Source organism: Astyanax mexicanus, chromosome 20 (assembly GCF_023375975.1).
Source record: "Astyanax mexicanus isolate ESR-SI-001 chromosome 20, AstMex3_surface, whole genome shotgun sequence".
NCBI lineage: Eukaryota > Metazoa > Chordata > Actinopteri > Characiformes > Acestrorhamphidae > Astyanax > Astyanax mexicanus.
The window spans coordinates 11222168-11244289 of NC_064427.1; the positions used below are offsets into that span (position 1 = coordinate 11222168).

At 40.2% G+C, this 22122-nt stretch overlaps 1 protein-coding gene across 1 annotated transcript in view; it reads right to left on the reverse strand.

Moving 5' to 3' along the window:
• Positions 1-6151: 6151 nt before the first annotated feature.
• The window catches only part of uvrag (UV radiation resistance associated gene), a 150489-nt gene continuing 134518 nt past the window's right edge, over positions 6152-22122 (reverse strand). Inside the window, exon 15 of the mRNA XM_007259445.4 lies at positions 6152-7536. Within this exon, the coding sequence (XP_007259507.3) occupies positions 6750-7536 (787 nt within the window). The 3' untranslated portion in view covers positions 6152-6749. The remainder of the gene's footprint in view (positions 7537-22122) is intronic.

Genomic DNA, 22122 nt, shown 5'->3' on the forward strand with positions numbered 1-22122 from the left:
CTATGGCACTGAAAGTAGGGCGAGTGTCTGCTTGAGAAAAAGGAGATGTGTCGAGTGTGTGTAAGTGGTTGGAGGGGTCCAACATGCAGGGCTCATTAAAACTAACCCAGAATACCTCTTAACAATGAGAGTGGCCCGAATGCTCGTAAGTCATTTAACTGCCAACCGCTCTGTAAATGGGAATTCCTTGGAAAAGGAATGACAGAAAAAAAACATTATAAAAAGAATAAAAGTCAAGCATGACGGGCGGTCACGCTGGCGGTGTTCAAAAGACGTTTAAAAATAAAGAAACATCTGAAGCTTAGGAAACATCTGAAGTCAAGGCCCGTTTCATGCAGTTGCCGATTAAATGATTTAAGCTCTAACAGCTTGTCCCATCTGCTGTCCTGTGTACACCCTGCACAGTGTGTGTCCATCACCCAGCACATCACACACACCGCAGGGCCTGGTGATGTCATGTGTCTGCCTCGTATCCCAGAATTCCACACACCTGCAGTGGATTAGCCTACTGGTACAAAGAAGAGCAAGGCTGGGTGATATCCGCTGATTTTAGGCGGGCAGCTATCTTCATAGTGCATAGTCTTCTTCTGCAAACCACTATAGCACAGCCTCAATAAGACAGAATACTCTAGAAAAGCCTTGAGTACATGAACCTAGGGTCACTGTACCTGAAATCAAGCGTGGACCAATATCAGCATTAAGCTGTGGGGCTGTAAACTGTGTTTTCAGGAATAATGAAGCTCCATGTATCTGGAGTATCTGCATGTATCTGGAGTGGCAATGATCATCCGACATCAGTCCCACAGCTTCTGCTTTCAATGGGCTGAACACAATCAAATCCTCCTCAGAGCAATGTTTAAACATCTATTGTAACATCTAATTCACAGAAGAGTAGAGGCTTTTACTGCAGCAAACAAATAGGACAAATTCTCCATCAATACACTTGATTTCTGAAGAAACTTCAGATCACATACTTTTGCGACATGTAGTTGTATCTATACGCACCAAGGACGTCATCTACAAGGTACCTGAAGATGGTTTCTGTGGAGTCGAGCACCAATAGGTTTCAACAGATCAAGTTTGGAGGTGAAGGCACGTTCTCATTTTGTCAGGTGTGGGTGTTTTGAGGGCAACAACTCCTAATAAAGCCCATAAGACCAACAAAACACACCACATTACAAATATTAGCTAAATGTAAACACCCAGATACCATTATAAATCATTTACAACTGTACTAATACAACTATGTTGCTATGCAGTGTGAAGAATGCTAACTGCTGTTCTGGGTAGACAAATGTACAAATTTCCATTTATAATGAGCTAACTGCTATCTAAGCTGGCTAGCCAACATTTACCATATTTTTTGCACTGTAAGCCACACTTAAAACACTTTTTAAATGGGTCAGTGTGCCTTATAATTTGGTGCAACTTATGTATGAATTCTACCAGTCAGATTGTAAGAAGCAGTAAAGCCACTTCGTTAAAGTACAGCGTTATAAAGGAATTTCAGTGAAGTTTCTCCAGCATGGAGACTGGAGCAGTATCAGAATTAGCCTATCCACACCGCTAACCACGCTAGCTCTTTCTCGGATCAGAGGTGAGTATTATTGGACTGTAACATACGACTAACCTCGGCTAGAACTGCTGAAGCAGCATTAGCATTAGCCACTAACCATGCTAAATGTTAGCTCTTTTGCTGTTCACAGGTGAGTATTATTGGATTGTAGCCTGCTACTAAACCCAGCTAGCACTGCTGGAGAAGTATTAGTATTAGCTGCTAACTGTGTAGGTGCTAGCTCTTTTTCCATTCAGAGTTGCCTGACACTAACCCCAGCTAGCACTACTGGAGCAGCATTAGCATTTGCCACTACATGTGCTCTTTTGCTGTTCAGAGGTTAGTATTATTGGACTGTAGCCTGCTACTAACCCTGGCTAGCACTACTGGAGCAGCATTAGCATTTGCCACTTACTGCACTAAGCGCTAGCCTTTTTGCTTTTCAGATGTGAGTATATAGGCCTGTAGCCTGCGTGGTTACCATGTTAAAACAAGCTATGTGGGATGAACCACTAGCTAATATTGCCCTGACTTTCTGGAACAGAAACTGGAAGGTTTCTCAGTGTAGCGCTGTCAAGCGGCATTAGCTGCTAACCAGCATGGCCAGCAAGACCTAGCGTAAATCTGTATAGATTACCTGTATAGATTACCATTTGTTTACTTAGCTTAGCTTTACTAAACTTGTTAACGTGAATCTACCCCTGCTGAATTAGAAGGAAAACATGGTGACACCCCTGTTCCTTATTAGTGACACATAATGCACCTTATCATCTGATGTGCCTTTTGTATGAAACTAGACCAGAAAATAGACATTCATCGATAGTGTACCTTATAATCTGGTGCATGTTATAGTGCGAAAAATACTGTTGTTAGCCTCAATAATAGGACAAGCTTATACACCTGTATGTTTTTACATAGCAAACATTTGCTAGATGACTTGCACTAATGGTCTTACAGATGTTACAAGATTTTGATTGGCTGATGTGTTTTTTTGTCCCTGTAGCTCCACTGAAGTTATTGCCCTCAGGACAATAAAAAAATGACTAATTGAACCACGACACCTTGTTTTATTGCAATGAGGTCCAGTTTAGACATCTGACATGTCCACTGTCATGTGAGGGTGGACAGAACTGAGCATGTGTCCTCTGCACTGTGTACTGTGACATGTTCATCCCATAACCATTATTCAACATCACTTCTGTTATTGTGCTTCAGTTGTTCTTTGGTCTGTTTTACCTGGAGAGCAGCCTTTGCCCTCACACCCTCGCACATCAGGATGTAGTCTGTCCTTCTATTGATCATCATCAGTGAATACTCACCATTGCTGAATTCCTGACTTTGACCCTGGAGTTGTTTGGGAGAAGCACCAACCCATCTGTGTGGATGTAAATGTGATCTCACCCTCATCAAAGTGCCTCAGATCATCACGTTGCTCATTTCTCCACATCCAACATGTCAACAACGAGAACTGACACTCCAGTTTCCGCCTACCAGAGATCCCAGACCTTCACATGTGCTGCTGTTACAACATAATCAACATCTGTGAAGGGTCATAATATTTTGGCTCATCATGTGGAGTAAAAGGCTCAGTACATCAGCCCAGAGCGTAAACAGCAGGGGTTATCTTGGAAAACACGTGAAAAGTGCGCTGTTTGCGAAACGTGTGAAGTGTTTTCAGCTCGGCTGCTGTCAAATGGAGCGTGTCGGTCTGAAACAGAGGTGGAAAGAGAGTGCCAGAGAAAGACAAACATCCACACGCTAAAATACAGAGAGATACAGCTTCAGAACAAAGGTGCAATCAAACGTCTTACAATATCATCATTCATCTGCGGTCTTTAATAACAAAACAAAACAAAAAAAAAACACCCTCCTTACAAAAGTATATATACAATGTCACATTGAAAATGATGGAAACAGCATTTTCTAGGGTTCATTTTAAATTAGACTCCATATCAACAGTGAATAAACCACAGAGCTCCATCCTGATCACAGAGAAAAACAACAGCATGTGACATTTGAGCAAAAAAAATAAAAATAAACCATGTTCTTTATGTCCTGATCACTGAGAGCATTACAAATGTGCAGTGAATGAAATAATCTTTAATTAATGTAATCTTTAATTAATGATGAATACTGTTTAAATGGAGGCATTAAGAATCCCTACAGTGACAAAGTTCAAGTGTCGTATCCAGGCTCCACCCACTATTGTGCTCTTCTAGAGGTGCCATTGCTTGGTTGGACAAGCTTTATAGAACCCTAACAAACATTCAATTATCTTTAATAAGAAACAGTGGAACACACTGTAACCACTATAGTATGTGGTAGTACAGTGTTAAGGCACTGTAATCAGAACCAATGAGCAATCTCTGTTTCTTTGAGCATCAGAGCTCCATTTTTTTTAGGTTGAGGACCAAGAAATGAGCCTAAGAAGGCAGATCACAACATAAAACATTTATAAATCAATCAACATGCTGACTCTAAAAATGTGGAGCTTAAAGAATATATAGTTTACGTTTGTCAAGCTGCATAGAACCTCACGCAGAATCTTAAAAAAAGAGCAAAAAGCAGACAGTGAACAGAGAAACTGAAAGAATAGCCATTTATTAGAGCTATGGAGGTTCTAGCTCCGTTTACAGAGAACAGAAGCAAACAATCCTTCAGCCTGGGTGTAAGTTCCACTGAAAAAAAAAAAAAAAACGCTTTCTATGAATGTAATCTCTATTAGACTCTATAACCACATTCATAACATATTATAATGCATTCATAAGGCATTATAAACATGGCTATAAATATTTATAAAAATGCGTAACCCATTATAGCCATGTTTATTAAGCATTACAACTTGTGATCATAATACATTATAAGCTGTGTTTATAATATATATGTTAAAATAGTATATAGCTATCTTTAGTAATATAGTCCCACAATGAAAGTCTGGCATTTTACTTAGAGCGCACAAAGACCTGTTATAATACATTATAATTTACTATAACTAATATTATATTCAAGACAAGAATAATTAAGTGTTACCACGATTATATAAAATATATTTTTAGGATTATTTAGAATGTGTTTATAAGTTGAAAGCTTTTTTAGTCATAATACAGTCTGTAAGCTGGGACTGAGTTTCTTGGTATGGATGTATAACATGTTATAAACACAGCTATTAATGATTTATAATCACAGTTCATGATGCATAATAAACATGGCTATGATGAATTATACATTTTATAAATATGTATAGCCATGTTTATAATGCCTTATGAATGCATTATAATGTGTTATTAGTATGTTTATAGAGTCTTATAGAGATGACATTCATAGAGTGTTCCCAAAAAAAACATACTTGCTGTAAATGAGTCTTTACTATTCCTCACATACAGTTTTTTCTAGCTACGAATGAGCATGAGACAATTAATTAGACAATAGGTTCCTTACAGGGGATAAAAACAGATATCAAGCAATATAATGTTCAGATATTTTAAAAGTAATGATGAGAAATCAGAGTGCTAGAAGCTCAAACATCACACAGTGCGCACAACCTGCTTTTTAGCTTTTACTGAAACAAAGAACACAATTAGTGAGATCTACCTTCGGATGGCAGGTGAAAAAATGAAAAATGAAGGTGTAAAAAGACAACAGAATGAAAAAGAACAGCTGTGTTGAATCCCTGCCGAAAACTGCTCGCGTCCGACTTCAAGAATCTTGCAATTCTAGAATTTTTAATTGGCCAAGAATTTGGTCTTTAAAATCTTCTAGACAACATTAATAATGAGACAACTCTGCAAGACTTTGACCTGGTAAAGTTGACCTTAAATCCATCAATCGTCTATAACCTTCTAGGAATCTTTAGATGTCCTCCATTTAAATGCCATCAGTAAGACATCTCTATAACATTTAGTTGATTTTTACGCTTATTTCCATAGAAGCTAGAGGTCTTACCCTTAACCAGAATTTTAAATCCTAACCATAAATCTCACTTCTGAAATCCTCCTCTTATTAATCTTTAAAGCCTTGCAGCTGGTGAAGACTTGCTAAATTAATTCAAATTATAGAAATAATCCTTGCATTAGTCTAAAAGTCAGTCCCAAATATGATGTCTTGAATCTTCTAAGCAAACCTTTAAAAACCCTGGGTAAGATTCGTAGAACATGGTCTTCAAATTAGATTAACATTTCTACTCTCTTCAGTGAGCTATGAATTTGATTTTAGGAACTTTCTAGAAAACTCTAGATGCTCTAGGTGCTTACTAACATTTCTAAAACATTTATTGAATCTTCAGCTGGCCTGATATTTGATTTCTGAAGTGTGTTGAACTTTGTAAAGGTTTCTTTTAGTCGGCCCATAAATAACAAGCCTGATTTATCAGCAACATATGAGTGACGAGCTGTGTGTGTGTAGCTGTGTATGTGTGTGTGTGTGTGTGTGCTGCATGCTCTTGAAGAGTGTGTGAGAGTGTGTCACTGGTGCAGTTATTCCTCACCCTCCCCATTCCGCCGCGGGCACGGTATAAACGGCCTGAGGCATCATAAAGAAGAATCTGAGACACACCTCCAACCTCTCCTGCACACACTCACAAAAAAGGCCTACCAAGGATTTCAACCACAAACATTCGCTTTTATTTAGTTTGAAAGGATTATAGAAATGCTTCAGGAAGTGCAAATTGGTCAATAATCCAGATATTTCCTATTATTATTATCAATAATAATATATCTCTTTATGTAATGTCTATGTTCAATGCAGTCAGGGCGTGGCCTCATGAAGATTAGGCCTGTCTGTAGGTTTCTGAAGGACACGCCAACGTTTTGCAGCTGGATGCCTATATGTCGCATTGGTAGCGTAGGGCTGATTATCACTGACTATCAAAATGATGATCAAATTCTCCTGAACTTTGAGAGAAATTAAACGCTTAGATGTGGGTCCAAGACCAGCCCATCTTTGAAAGTTCAGAAATTTACTTTAGGCTTTAATTTAAACATTAACTGCCATGATTTAGGAATTGGCCACTCAATTCTACAATACATGAGTTGAATTGAATCTATTTTTTTGGGCAGTTCTTTTTAATTTCAGGGAAACCTGTCGAAATACCTGGTAGTGGTAAACAACTGTACGCTACCAATGCAAAACATAACACAGAAATTCAGCTGAAAACTAGTGTTCCTTTGACCTGTCGAGTCCTGTGCCCACGTTTCGGTCATTTGTCCGAGTTTTTCCTTGGCCGTCGGAAGCTGGACATGTTCTCATTTAGTGCATAGATACGTCTGGAGAATTCCTCAAATCCAGCGGCGTCTAACTCTCCTAGAACCTGATCATCGCTTTCCACAGCAACAGCGTGCTCGACAGGAATGCACGGAAAATCCTCCAACCTGGCGCTGCCACTCAGTCCCAGTCCCAACCCCAACCCCAGCCCGAGGCCTAAACCTGTGGCTTCAGTGCCCATGATTTCCTCCGCTTGCTCTACAGCGGCAATCCCCACATTCACCCCATTTCCAGGCACGGCTGATCCGTTCATGGTGCCTGGAAGCTGACTAGCTGGGGCTTCTTCCAAAGAGCATCCAGCAGGGAGGACATCTGGAGGACCAGGAGCTATGGTTTCTTCTTCTGGCTTTTCTAAATCTTTCTCAACTTCTTCGTCTACCTCAGCCGCTTCGTTCAGCTGCCCAGCTGCTTCATCCTCCTTCATCTGTCCGTCAGCATCGAGGGTCTTGGCTAAGTCAATGCTAGCATCCAGAGAGGAGCTCATGAGGACAGAAGGGTCAGCAGGATCTTCTGGCAGGACTGTTGGGTCACGCTGGCCTGTGGCGGTGCGATAGCTGGGTGGAGGCGTCTGCATTTCTTTATATTTCTGCTTATCTGCCTCTGAACTCGCTCTTTTGCGAGTTCCTCTTTCGGGAGAGGCCATGAAAGCGATATCTGAGGCAGCGGAAACACTCAAGTGGGACTTCACAGGAACTGGGATGGAGCTGGAGACGTGGCGATCACTGAGCAAGAGAGAGAGAAAGGTAAAGATTAATAAAACAAATCAATAACATTACCATTCAAAACACCATTCAGTTACACACCTTATTAAACACTGCCTAGGATGAACCAATCAAAAGTTTGGACACACCTTCTCATTAAATGTTTATATTTATTTATTAATTTCATTTATTTTCTACATCGTAGATTAATTTTAAAGACATGAAAACAACAAAGAGACACATAAGGAATTATGAAGTAAATGTAAAAGGGTTCTTGACCTAAACCTGATCAACCGAGATGGGTGATATGGGATGAGCTGGAGCTTCACAGCGTGATGATACCAAGAGTGTTCAGATCAGTCCCCAAAATTCTAGATAAAAGCCTTCTCTGGACAGTAGAGACAGTTACTCCTACAAATGCATGATAAATTATTAATATCCTTGGTGTCACAAGAAATGATAAATGTGAATGTGTCCTAAAAGATGTGTTTATACAGTGTCTCAAACCAATAACTGCTAAAAACTTGATGCACATGGCTGATTTATTAAACAAAACTGAAGCATATAAGCCTCATTCATCGCTTTAAATTAATACCTTTTTATATTGTGTCCCATTAGAGTTGCGATTGTCCTTTTCAAAACATTTGAAAATGGTTTGATTTAATTTTTTTGTTATTGGATAAAACTTTTGTTACATGATAAAATGAATGCGTCTCCAAACTATTTTAAACACAGGCTCAGTTTGAACACTATTTTGTAAGTGTGTGTGTGCGTGTGGGTATGTGTGAGAAAGAGCGAGAGGGAGAAATAGAACAAAGAGAGAGGGTGTGAAGAGGCTTATTTCTGCGCAGTCACTGATGTCCATGATGAATTATGTCATAACTCGTTCACACACACACAGCTGTTCCTCTGTACTTATCATTCTGAACAAGTTCCCCGAAAAACAGCGCGATATTCCAACCGTCTGCCATCACGAGGAGTGTGATCAATAACACATATTCACATAGAAAACAGCTGCTCCCAGCTCCACTTCAAACTCCACTCAAACGCTCAATAAACCACAAATCACAAGTGACTACGGATGATTGCAAAAACAGCATGCAGGGAAAAAACAAATGTGCAGACATCTAAAACACTATTAGAGTGAGGTTCCCACTGATATGAAGCTTTTCACTCTAAATTACTACAAAATAACACCAGAGAGGGAGTACAAACACCAATCTCTACATCTACAATCAGCAGTGATACAACACTAATATTGCATTTAAGCGCAAGTATCAACACAGCTATAAATAGAGCCAGGAAAAGATTAAACACTGATATTTACTATTAAAATGCCAGTATTAAAACTGATACGGTATTTAAGTTCCAGTTTAATAACCGTTACAATACTATATTTGGGTGCCAGTAGAAGAACCGATACTGGTACTGTATTTGAGTGCCAGTAGACAAATCGATACTAATATTGAATTTGGGTGCCAGTAGAAGAACCGATACCAATAATGTATGTAAGTGCCAGTAGACAAATCGATACAAAACTCAATATTTTATTTGAGTGCCATTAAAGAACAGATACCTGTATTGTATTTGAGTGCCAGTAGAACAGATACCGATTTTGTATTTGATTGGCAGTAGACAAATCGATATCGATATTTTATTTAAGTGCCAATAGAAAGACAGATACCGGTATTGTATTTGAGTGCCAATAGAAGAACCAATACCGGCATTGTATTTAAGAGCCAGTAGAATAACCAATACCAGTATTCTATTTGAGAGACAGTAGAAGAACCAATACCAGTATTGTATTTGAGTGCCAGTAGACAAATCGATACCAATATTTTATTTGAGTGCCAGTAGAACAGATACCAATTTTGTATTTGAGTGCCAGTAGAAGAACAGATAGCGATATTGTATTTGATTGGCAGTAGGCAAATCGATATTGATATTTTATTTAAGTGCCAATAGAAGAACCGATACCGGTATTGTATTTGAGTGCCAATAGAAGAACCAATACCGGTATTGTATCTGAGAGCCAGTAGAAGAACCGATAAGCGCATTATATTTGAGTGCAAGTAAAAGAACCAATACTGGTATTGTTTTTGAGTGCCAGTAGAAGAACCGATACCAGTATGGTATTTTAGCACTAGTACAGGTGCTGGTCAACGAATTAGAATAATTTGAAATAGTGCAATCATGAAATTCTTTGAATGCATTTTTTGTGCAGAAAGCAAATCAGGTGTTCACCGCACCTGTCCTACTCGTTAGACTAATCACAGAACTCGTTACCTGGAAAAAAGTTTGCTCAGCTGAGCTTTCCAAAAGGCCCATTTAGGCCATTTAACTGTGACACTGTTGTTTTATTGAATTAGAATAATGGAGAAACCGTTTCATTGAATTAGAATAATTTTTATTATAATTACAATCATCACTTTCTCAGTATTTTGTGGCTGCCCCCTTGGCTTGCATGACTGCCTGAAGTCTCCGCGGCATCGATTTGACCAGCTTGTCGCAAGTTTCCGCACTCACAGCTTCCCAGGCAGTGGCGATGTTCTGCTTCAGTTGGTCCAGCGTAGTAGGCTTTCTGTCGCGAATTTTCCGCTTGACGATGGCCCAAAGGTTTTCAATGACATTGAGGTCAGGCGAGTTGGCCGGCCATGCCAAAACTTCAAGCTGTTTTTTAGTGAACCAATCTTTGGTCGACTTTGCCGCATGAGCCGGTGCAAGATCCTGTTGAAATATGAAGTCTTCTTCGCCGAACTGTTCCTCAACAGTCGGAATCAGGAACGTTTCCAGAACATCTTGATTTACGGCAGCATTGACAGTCTTCTTGAGGAAGCAGAGTTTCCCTACACCTCGAGCGGACATGCATCCCCAGACCATAACGCTCTGGGAAAACTTGACGGATCTTTTCACGCACTCGTGGTTGTAGGTTTCGCCACCACGATGCCAGACACGAGGACCTTGGTCACCGAAGGAGATGCAGAAGCGTGATTCGTCACTGATGACCACTTTCTGCCAGTCTTCAGCAGTCCACTCGCCGTGTTCTTTGGCCCACTTCAGCCGTTTCTCCATTTGTTTCTTGTTCAGCATCGGTTTTACTGCTGGAACGCGAGATTTGAAGCCAAGTTCGCGCAGACGACGGTAAGTGGTTGATCTGGAGACGTCAGCGCCGGTCTGCTTGTTCCACAAGTCGGTGAGCTCGGAAGTGGACTTGAACCGGTTGCTGACTGCGATCTTTCTCAGCTGCTTGTTGTCGCGAGCAGAAGTTTTTTGGACGCCGGAACAGTTGGTGCGCTTGAAGCAGTTTTTCTTGAGAGCTTTGAAGACGGAAGACTGGCTGATGCCGAGCTGCTCAGCAATTTTAGTTTGGGTCAAGCCTTGTTGGCGAAGGGCTTGAATTTGAGCCACTATTCCGGTTGAGAGGTCGCGCTGCTTACCCATGATTGATTTTACAACTTAGAAATTCTACTCAACCCTGACTTTATACTGCACAGTGAACACTCTTCACAGAAAACAAAAATTCGAGCATTTATTCTAATTCAATGAAACGGTTTCTCCATTATTCTAATTCAATAAAACAACAGTGTCACAGTTAAATGGCCTAAATGGGCCTTTTGGAAAGCTCAGCTGAGCAAATTTTTCCAGGTAACGAGTTTTGTGATTAGTCTAACGAGTAGGACAGGTGCTGTGAACACCTGATTTGCTTTCTGCACAAAAAATGCATTCAAAGAATTTCATGATTGCACTATTTCAAATTATTCTAATTCGTTGACCAGCACCTGTAGAAGAACTAATACAGGTATTGTATTTGAGTGCCAGCAGAACAACCGATACTGATATTGTATTTGAGTGCCAGTAGAAGAACCGATAAGCGCATTATATTTGAGTGCAAGTAAAAGAACCAATACTGGTATTGTTTTTGAGTGCCAGTAGAAGAACCGATACCAGTATGGTATTTTAGCACTAGTAGAAGAACTAATACAGGTATTGTATTTGAGTGCCAGTAGAACAACCGATACTGATATTGTATTTGAGTGCCAGTAGAAGAACCGATACTGGTATTGTATTTGAGTGCCAGAAGAAGAACTGATACAGGTATTGTATTTGAGTGCCAGTAGAAGAACCAATACCGATATTGTATTTGAGTGCCAGTAGAAGAACCGATACCTGGATTGTATTTGAGTGCCAGTAGAAGAACCGATACCAGTATGGTATTTAAGCACTAGCAGAAGAACTGATACAGGTATTGTATTTAAGTGCCAGTAGAAGAACCGATTCTGATATTGTATTTGAGTGGAAGTAGAAAAAACGATACTGGTATTGTATTTAAGTGCCAGTAAAAGATCCGATACCAGTATTGTATTTGAGTGCTTGTAGAAGAACCCATACAGATATTGTATTTGATTGCCAGTAGACAAATTGATACCAATTTTTTTTTTGAGTGCCAGGAGAAGAACCGATACCTGTTTTGTATTTGATTGATAATAGACGAATCAATACAGATATTTTATTTGTGTGCCAGTAGAAGAACAGATACCGGTACTGTAGTTAGGTACCAGTATCAGTGCCGATACTGTATTGATGCAGTACTGGGACAGTTCCCTAATGCATTTCTTTTGGTGCTTAAGTGCCAGACAGTTGGGTTTCAGCGAGCCAAACACAATGATAAATGCTCTAAAGCTAAACAGACAAACACAATGCCAAATTCTCCATCCGTCCATGGGAATACGAAACGCAGAAGCTTTCCGGCTAATGCCGTGAGTGAACAAATTCCAAACTAAATCATTATGCTGCAGCCCCTCTCCACTGTAATTAATCCCAGTCTCCTATCTGAAATCAAGGGAGACGTTCAATGAGGAGCGAGTTAAAGCTCTGATGAACAGAACCAGAGCTTTTCAGAGCGGCAGGCAGGTTCTGGATCAGTATAGGACTCGTGCTATTAAAACATCAAAAGAACCATGCGTCATCGAGATCCAGAGGAGAACCGGCCTCAGACCGTTACTACAGACAAAATACAGGCTTTATGGCCCCCGTTCAAAATCTGATTACATCTCTGACTCCAATTAATCTGCGCTCTCCCTCACTGAAGGCCCTCAGAAACAATCACAGCAGAGCTGAAACAACACACACCATCCACACACTGCCCGTCTCTATTAATGTTATTAGAACCTCATTCTCCGTATTCCTGTATTAGAACCTCATTCTAGATAAAAACTTCATTCTGGATTTGAATGTTCCTGGACAATAGTGCTATTAGATTATTTTCTAAGCAGTCATTACATTAGAAATTTATTATAAATATTGTTTGTAGTGGGAATTCATGTTCTTTAATATCACATATATGATGTAAATATTATTACATCTTTTTTGTTATGTGTTCATCTGAGTAAAAACTCTGATTATGAATGTTAATGTTCTGTAAATTAATGTAATGTAATATGAATATTAATGTCATCACAACTTCTTTCTGGATATTAATAATATTTTTTTTCTAGGAATTTTTTTATGATAATTTTTTTGTGATACTATTGTTATTATTTCAATTGAATTAATAGGTTTTCCTTCTCCACTAAAATGAACTCTTCAGATACACCTGGCTCTCTAGTTTTCCTTATTCCTCTATTAAGGGGTAGATGGCAGATAAATGGGGAATTCTGGGAAATGTGCTCCGCGGAGATTGACTCTGGACTGTGTACTACATACTAATATAAGGCAAATAAATATAGTAAAAGTGTGGGTTTGGCAGGTTAGTTAACATAACATTAATATACTAACCACAATACATACACCTGACATTGAATTAATTTATATTTTGCAATATATTTATTGCTATACTAAAAAATACTAGGATTTTCATCACCAGATTTCAGCAGACATCAGTGATCCAACATTTCACTTAGTTCATATGGAAGATTAGAGAAAAATGTAAGATTATGGGTAGAAATGCATTTTTTTACCTAACTAAATGTAATAACCAAACAAACACACATAAGCAGGTTTTCACTACATTTTGCCATTTTAAACTACTGCTTATTAAATAGCTTAAATGTAATTTTGCATTGCTTTTTTTATTTATTTTAGGAAAACGTCACTTTTGCATAACTTATTCTGTTACTTTTCTTAACTTTGGTTGCCAAGTATTTGGTTCAGCCCTTATATTAGGTAAATGATAGATAAGTTATGAAAAAGGAGAACAGTACTCTGTTTATTGTTGATGTAAATGTTGGGTTTGTGCACTCCTGCATGTCCTTGTGTGTGTGTGATAACGAGGGTGTACGCGTGCTGAGCTCGTGGCACACTTGCGTTGCCAGCATAGCAATGAACGTCTGACGTTTGACTGTTGCCAGGGTTAAAATCAGTCAGTGGTTCACCTCACATCCAGGCCACCATGCCCATTGACGTAGATATATTCATCTTTACTACTTAAATGGAGCACCTTGCACAGTGTGTAAGATAGGGTCCAAAATGTTGTTATGCCATCACTGCAAATTGTCCTGCTACTTTTGACCCTGAATTTACTCTTTTACTCCTGTTTTCTCATTTTTCCTAAGATAAAGCTTTTTGTTCCACACTGCATTGTAGGATAATGTTGCCTATTATTTAGCAACAGTCAAAAAACAACCGGTTCTAGGTGTACATTGTGAATATTTGAGTATACTCAACTTTTACCCCTCAAAAGTGCTGGAGGTGTGAAGAGCAGTCAGGAAGGTGTTGAGTGGTTTCTGACTCTATATGAGACGCTGAGATCTAGAACACTGACTGAAGAAGAGAGGAGGGCTAAACACAGCAGAAGCCGCCTCAAGCATAAAGAGTTAAATTAGATTTGCTAAACGATCACTTTAACAGCATGAGGTTGGAAAGGCACGCCCACATTTATTAGTCCTGTGGTGCAGCTTCTCCTGTTAGTCTTCTTAACTTATCATTAACTTTTACAGCAGCTCCGGTTCCCTCAGCGCTCCTGTGGACAATTACAGCTAATAAAAGCCCTGAGGGCGGCACTGACTGAAACAAAACCTGACCCACAACTGACCAGCCTGCTCCAAATCAGCTCAACACACACTGCAGACTAAACACCTCAAAACACAGTGCCTCAAAGAGCTCAGCTCTCCTCCAACACTTCCGTCCATCTGTGTATTCACACACACAGTACACATGCCCTCGGGTCCAGATATCAGAGGGTGGGATGAAGGTGGTCCTGCATTAATGTTAGCGTCTGCTAATGTTAAACAATTCTCCACCTTATACTGTTTACTCAGGAAAGCAGAGCTGGAGAGATGTGATGTAATTAAAGCTGGTGCTGACAGAATGATCATCTAATCATCTGGAGATACTTTCTTCTTTTGTCTTCTGCTGCTGTACTGTACAAACATTTTTGCTGCCTCACTTTCACTGTTGTAGTGTACAGCCAGTGATGCCCCTCAAGACTCACTAATAGAGCTCACTAACACTAATACAGCAACAGCGGAAACGACAGAAACAGAAGAAACAGTGGAGTTTAAGTGAAGTCAAAAAGCAAAACAGCTACAGTGGAACCAACCATAGAAACCATGAAAAAAAGTGTAGCATAACCATAGAAATGGGCGTAGTGTAACTATAGAAAAGGATATAGCGCAAGTGTGGAAATCAGTGTATCACAGCTATGACACTGGGTGTGGATGTGGCACATTTCAAGAAATAGGTCTATCAAACTATGCAAATGAGTTTAGCATAACACAGCTTTCTACAGGCTGTCTGCTGCTGCGTTTACAAGCATGTGCCCAGCCATTTGGAGGCCATGCGGTTACCTCGTTCTTATGGAGTAGCCTGCCACTCACAAAGAGAGAGCGAGTGACAGGGACAGCCCTTTTCACTCAGAAAATTACAACACTGTGTATCTTCTTCTTGTGTCAAGAATCAAAACATTGCCACATGATTTGTTTGATTCGATTGCCTTAGGTGACATTGCACGTCTTGCTGTAAAAGTTTCCAGATTAATTGCATGCGTTGCATATTGACAGCACTACTTTGTTCAGTATAAATTATTTGGACATATATTATCAGTTGCAAAACACTAGGTGTATGCAACTACGGAGATATGCAGCGTAACTAAAGAATACACAGTGTAATTTACTGATGGAAATGAGTGTTCGCTATATGTGGTGGGACCATGGAAATGGGTCACTGGTTCCCTAATCATGAAAAAAGTAGAAGGTGGAGACAGTAGAACGTGGAAGCAGTAGAGGGTTTAAACAGTGAAAAGTGGAGACAGTGTAAGGTGGAGATTTCTATCAGAAATATTTTTCTACAAAGACTATGTGAGCTGTTTGTTTGCGTGTGCATTTGAACATTTGTGTAATGCAATGCAATCAGTGCAACTCAAATGTAGCTGAATGGATGCTTTAGAATGGGTCTCCAGTAGTGTGATCTTAGACTGTGCTCTTAATATCAGTGGCAGTGGGCTTAACCCCCAGCTCAGACACTGGACATGAGTCTATATCTGTAAATATAGAGGTGGACTCTACAAAAAGCAGAACTGGGCAACAGCCAACAGTCTTAAAAAAATACACATCAGATTTGCATATTGATCTTATAATTACAGGAACCAAAATACAGCATGAAACACAAAACTGTCCTTCTCTATCATAAACATCAGTTTACTGTATCAACAGTCTGTATGAGCTACAGAGAATAGACACATGACGTCACAGCTGGTGGGAGTCACTGCAGTTACGCCCACTGAATGGAAAAAGACAGTCAATGTGAATGAAATGAATGTAAGTGCTGTAAAAAAATTAATAAAATAAAAACACAAAAACACACAAAAAGGGGAAAAAGCTATTGTGCTGTGATTGACCGTACAAACAGATTTATGAAAAATTCAGTCCTTTTACAGACTGCTGAAAGATGAAGAAGTGGGAAGCAAATGGACTGCTGCAATTCACAAAACCCACTGGATTTTCACTAGTGTTGAAATCAGGTACATAAAAATGTCAGGAAACCCACATATCGATGTTCACGGATCATTGGTCGAGCTTAACTGCCTTTAATTTAAGCATATAATTGCTTGTTTCATTGCTGGTTTGGCCATTTCCCCTAAGAAAAACAACCATGTAGTAGAAAGTTTTGCCACTCTGTATGACTAAGGGGGTGTGTCCTAGCGGCAATGTCACGTCAATACATACACTCTACACTAAGCATACCCACTACACTATTCACTGTTCTGTGAGCTGTGAACAAAGTCTAGTCAATGAATAGGTTTGGTGTGAATCACTCTGTTCTACAGAAACCTAACCCAGTCTGGATTGTTCACAGTTGGGGTAAAAAGACACTGTGAACCTGTGTGTCTAAACATCTAAGAGGGTTTTCTCACCAGCACTATTTCTGGAGCAGTTTATCTGTGGTGAGAACGTGATCCAGTCTCTATTTGACACCGCTATTAAATATACTCCTTTTATTTGAGCTAAACTGCTGATAAGGCACAGTTTAAGCTGATATATTAGCCAGATAACGCTAATTTCCACAGCTATGAACAAACACTGTCTGTGCTCCATGCTGTTTACACGCACTGTGCATGTTGCATTCACTGCTCTCATCTGTGCACCTCAGTTCATTACATGACATCTGCACTGCACGTCCTAATGAAAATACTGCTTTTCAGTGTTAAGTATTACAGCAGCATTAAACTGCACAGATATATGCGCTGGAACACAGAATCTTCTCGCTGTATTTTCTTTCTTGCTCCTGTCAGTGTGTAGGTTCACTGGCCAGTTAGGATAGTAAATAAAATAGCTATATTTGTGTTGTTGTCATGGTAAACAATGCAGGGTTTCCATCACCATTATACAGGTGCTGGTCAACGAATTAGAATAATTTGAAATAGTGCAATCATGAAATTCTTTGAATGCATTTTTTGTGCAGAAAGCAAATCAGGTGTTCACCGCACCTGTCCTACTCGTTAGACTAATCACAGAACTCGTTACCTGGAAAAAAATTTGCTCAGCTGAGCTTTCCAAAAGGCCCATTTAGGCCATTTAACTGTGACACTGTTGTTTTATTGAATTAGAATAATGGAGAAACCGTTTCATTGAATTAGAATAATTTTTATTATAATTACAATCATCACTTTCTCAGTATTTTGTGGCTGCCCCCTTGGCTTGTATGACTGCCTGAAGTCTCCGCGGCATCGATTTGACCAGCTTGTCGCAAGTTTCCGCACTCACAGCTTCCCAGGCAGTGGCGATGTTCTGCTTCAGTTGGTCCAGCGTAGTAGGCTTTCTGTCGCGAATTTTCCTCTTGACGATGGCCCAAAGGTTTTCAATGACATTGAGGTCAGGCGAGTTGGCCGGCCATGCCAAAACTTCAAGCTGTTTTTTAGTGAACCAATCTTTGGCCGACTTTGCCGCATGAGCCGGTGCAAGATCCTGTTGAAATATGAAGTCTTCTTCGCCGAACTGTTCCTCAACAGTCGGAATCAGGAACGTTTCCAGAACATCTTGATATACGGCAGCATTGACAGTCTTCTTGAGGAAGCAGAGTTTCCCTACACCTCGAGCGGACATGCATCCCCAGACCATAACGCTCTGGGGAAACTTGACGGATCTTTTCACGCACTCGTGGTTGTAGGTTTCGCCACCACGACGGCAGACACGAGGACCTTGGTCACCGAAGGAGATGCAGAAGCGTGATTCGTCACTGAAGACCACTTTCTGCCAGTCTTCAGCAGTCCACTCGCCGTGTTCTTTGGCCCACTTCAGCCGTTTCTCCATTTGTTTCTTGTTCAGCATCGGTTTTACTGCTGGAACGCGAGATTTGAAGCCGAGTTCGCGCAGACGACGGTAAGTGGTTGATCTGGAGACGTCAGCGTCGGTCTGCTTGTTCCACAAGTCAGTGAGCTCGGAAGTGGACTTGAACCGGTTGCTGACTGCGATCTTTCTCAGCTGCTTGTTGTCGCGAGCAGAAGTTTTTCGGACGCCGGAACAGTTGGTGCGCTTGCTGCAGTTTTTCTTGAGAGCTTTGCAGACGGAAGACTGGCTGATGCCGAGCTGCTCAGCAATTTTAGTTTGGGTCAAGCCTTGTTGGCGAAGGGCTTGAATTTGAGCCACTATTCCGGTTGAGAGGTCGCGCTGCTTACCCATGATTGATTTTACAACTTAGAAATTCTACTCAACCCTGACTTTATACTGCACAGTGAACACTCTTCACAGAAAACAAAAATTTGAGCATTTATTCTAATTCAATGAAACGGTTTCTCCATTATTCTAATTCAATAAAACAACAGTGTCACAGTTAAATGGCCTAAATGGGCCTTTTGGAAAGCTCAGCTGAGCAAATTTTTTTCCAGGTAACGAGTTCTGTGATTAGTCTAACGAGTAGGACAGGTGCGGTGAACACCTGATTTGCTTTCTGCACAAAAAATGCATTCAAAAAATTTCATGATTGCACTATTTCAAATTATTCTAATTCGTTGACCAGCACCTGTAGTCTCTATAGTGAAACACTAATTCACACCAAACACATCAGACCTTAAACTACAGTCCAAGCTGTACGTAAAGAATGCAGGAACGCTACTGAGGGGAACGCTGAGACGAGGTCTGTGCAGATGTGAAGCAATGCTGTGTCCACAGAGGACTCTTCATTCCACCACGGACAAACCTAACCAGAAATCTCTCTGATTCACTGCCTAATATTCTGGCTGTGTGTGTGTGTGTGTGTGTGTGTGTGTGTGTCTGTGTGTGTTTGTACACTTCTGAAAAATGCTCTGGAAACCAAACCCACTGACACTGATCCTGATCCAGTTCATTGTTTTCTTCAGGTTTCTGCTGCAGAAGAGCGCTGCTGCAACAACATCTGGACATAAAACACACACGGTGCTGCGGGGTCATGAAACTGTAAAGGGAAATCTCTCTCAATCCGGCAGGAGCGATTAATCCATGCATTCAGCTATCAGACAATTAATCTGCCAAAACTAGTTAGTGATAGCTGGAGTGTGGGTAACAGGGTCACCGCAAACATTCACTCAGTCACTGACATCACCACAAACACCAAAAACATTATTATGGTCAATGATATATAATAAAATACAATAAAATATTCAAATTTATTTGTTACAGGCAGCAAACACACAGCATACTTTATTTTAGGGCCGTATAGGTCCATAAATTTTAACTTACTCTGAACTGAATTATGCTGCTTGAGATGGTCAAATAAGGTGTCATCCATCCAGAACCAAGCCATTTTCACACAAGACACCCATGAACTTTCTTTTCTGAATTTAAATTGCACACAGATTTAAACCTTCATAAGTGCAATATTATAACACAGTGATTCTTATTTATCTTCTAAAATAGTTTCAAAACAGGGGTGTCATCATGTTTTTCTTCTAATTTAAAAGGTGTCGCTGCTGGGTGGTGGGGTAAAGTTAAGTAAAGCTAAGCTAGGTAAACAAAATTGTAATTCTTAAAAAAAAAAACATTGACTAATGGTCAAACGAGCGCTGGATGTTAATCAACACAGATTTTTTTTTTCCTGAAAACAGTTTATTTGGGTGAGGAATGCTCTTTAATTTATGTACAGTAAGCTTAGATTTCCAGATTTCTACAAAGGCAGGTTGCAGCAGCATTAGCGGCTAACAGTAAATGTCGCTCAAAAGTGCTACACTGAGGAACCCTGAGTGTTCTGGTAAGCCAGGGTATTAGCTAGTGGTTCTTCTTATGTAGCTTTTTGTAACACGGTAAATGCGCAGGCGAAATGGAAAAAGAGCTAGCCCTTAGCGTGGTTAGTGGCTTATGGTAATGCTGCTTTAGCAATGTTAGCCAGGGTTAGAAGCAGGCTTCAGACAGATAATACTCACCTCTGAATGGCGAAAGGGCTAGCGCTTAGCGTAGTTTGTGGCTAATGCTAATACTGCTCCAGCCAGGTGCTGGAGAACTAAACTAACACTCCTGTTTAACTCTGTACTTCAGCAGAGTGGCTTTTCTTCCTCCTAATACCTGACTGGTAAAATTCATACATAAGGTGCACCGGATTATAAGGCCCACAACCTAGCAAATGAGAGGGTGATAGAGAGAAAGAGAGAGACAGAGAGGGAGAGAGAGAAACCCAGCCAGAACTACAGTGGTGTTCAGCCACAAATATGAGTGCATATGAGTGTGCATCACATCTTGGGTATGATCTCTGCAGGACGTGCCATTAACACAGCAGTAGCAAACCTCGCTCGCCCTTTTATAACTCTCTCTCCCCATGTTTTACTCCATCAATCACTTATATAACAGCTCAAATCATTCTACACTTTCATGTCCTCATCTATTACAACAGTCCTTTTTTACATCATTTGAGAAAACCCCAGATGCTCTTCACACTGTGTGAGCATTTCACGAGCAGTTTTATAGTTACAGTCAAAGACTGATTTCTTCTTCCTTTTTAAAGTTCCTATTGTTTTTCTTTTTCAAACCGTTTGCCAAATCATTACGACAGCTAAATTTGAAGATAATATGAATAATTAAAATGTATTTTTAAGAAACCTGGTGAGAATCTACATATTCCTTTATACTCAGCACTCAACCAACAGTGTGTGTTAAAACCAATCAAGAACAGCTTACTCTTAACGAAAAAAAGGATGTTTGTCCAATTGGAGGACTGCATCAGGCACTAAGGCAATTACTCTGGTGCCACACATGCCTCACAGACAGATGGAGTAACAAGTTCAAGAGCAATGTTGAGTAGGCAAATTCTGGGCAATGAAGTCTTTTTGGACTGTGGTGGTCTCTTCACCCAGATAGGGACTTGAACACAAGACCCAAGCACTGAGAGGCAAACATGCTAACCAACAAGCCACTGTCCCACTCAATAGCAACTTTTTTGTAGATTCTTACAAGTCAATGTCTTGGATGTGGTAAAACCGGCTACACACAGATCTGAGCCACTTTAACAAGAGTCAGATCACTATTGCCAGACAACTGGGCCGTCATATCATGTACCAAATGGCTCCTAAGCTGACAAAGGGGCTCCTGGACAGAAATTGTGCTTACAATACCTAGTGATTGGGTATACAAAGAGAGACAGACCACCCAATCTTGGGCACAAGGCTAATCAGTGCTGCTCATCTCTGGTTAATAAATGCTATCCAACCTGTGCTAAACAATTAGCCAACCCAATGATTAGAACTCCCCCTATCACTAGTGACACCCCAACACCAGGAGGGTGAAGACTAGCACGTCTCCTCTGACACATGTGAAATCAGCCACCGCCTCTTTTCCAACTACTGCTGATGCAGCATTGTTGGGTAGCATTACAGTGCGCTCGGAGAAAAGCGCAGCAACTCGGTTCCAATACATCAGCTCACAGACGCCTTGCTGTGGAAATCATCCTTTGGAGTGATGTGGGGAGAGAGTGTGCCCTCTGGCAAAAAATATTGCAACATATTTCTTAATTTCGGTTAATACGATACACTTCCAAAACCAATAAGAACAGTATAAAAGCCACCACCCTTGCTGTTTAAATCATGCACTGATAGAGCTGGGTGATACAGTAAAAATATTATTAGTATCACAATATTTAAATACATTTTCATGATACACAGTATATATATATATATATATATATATATATCATATTTTGACATGCAGACAA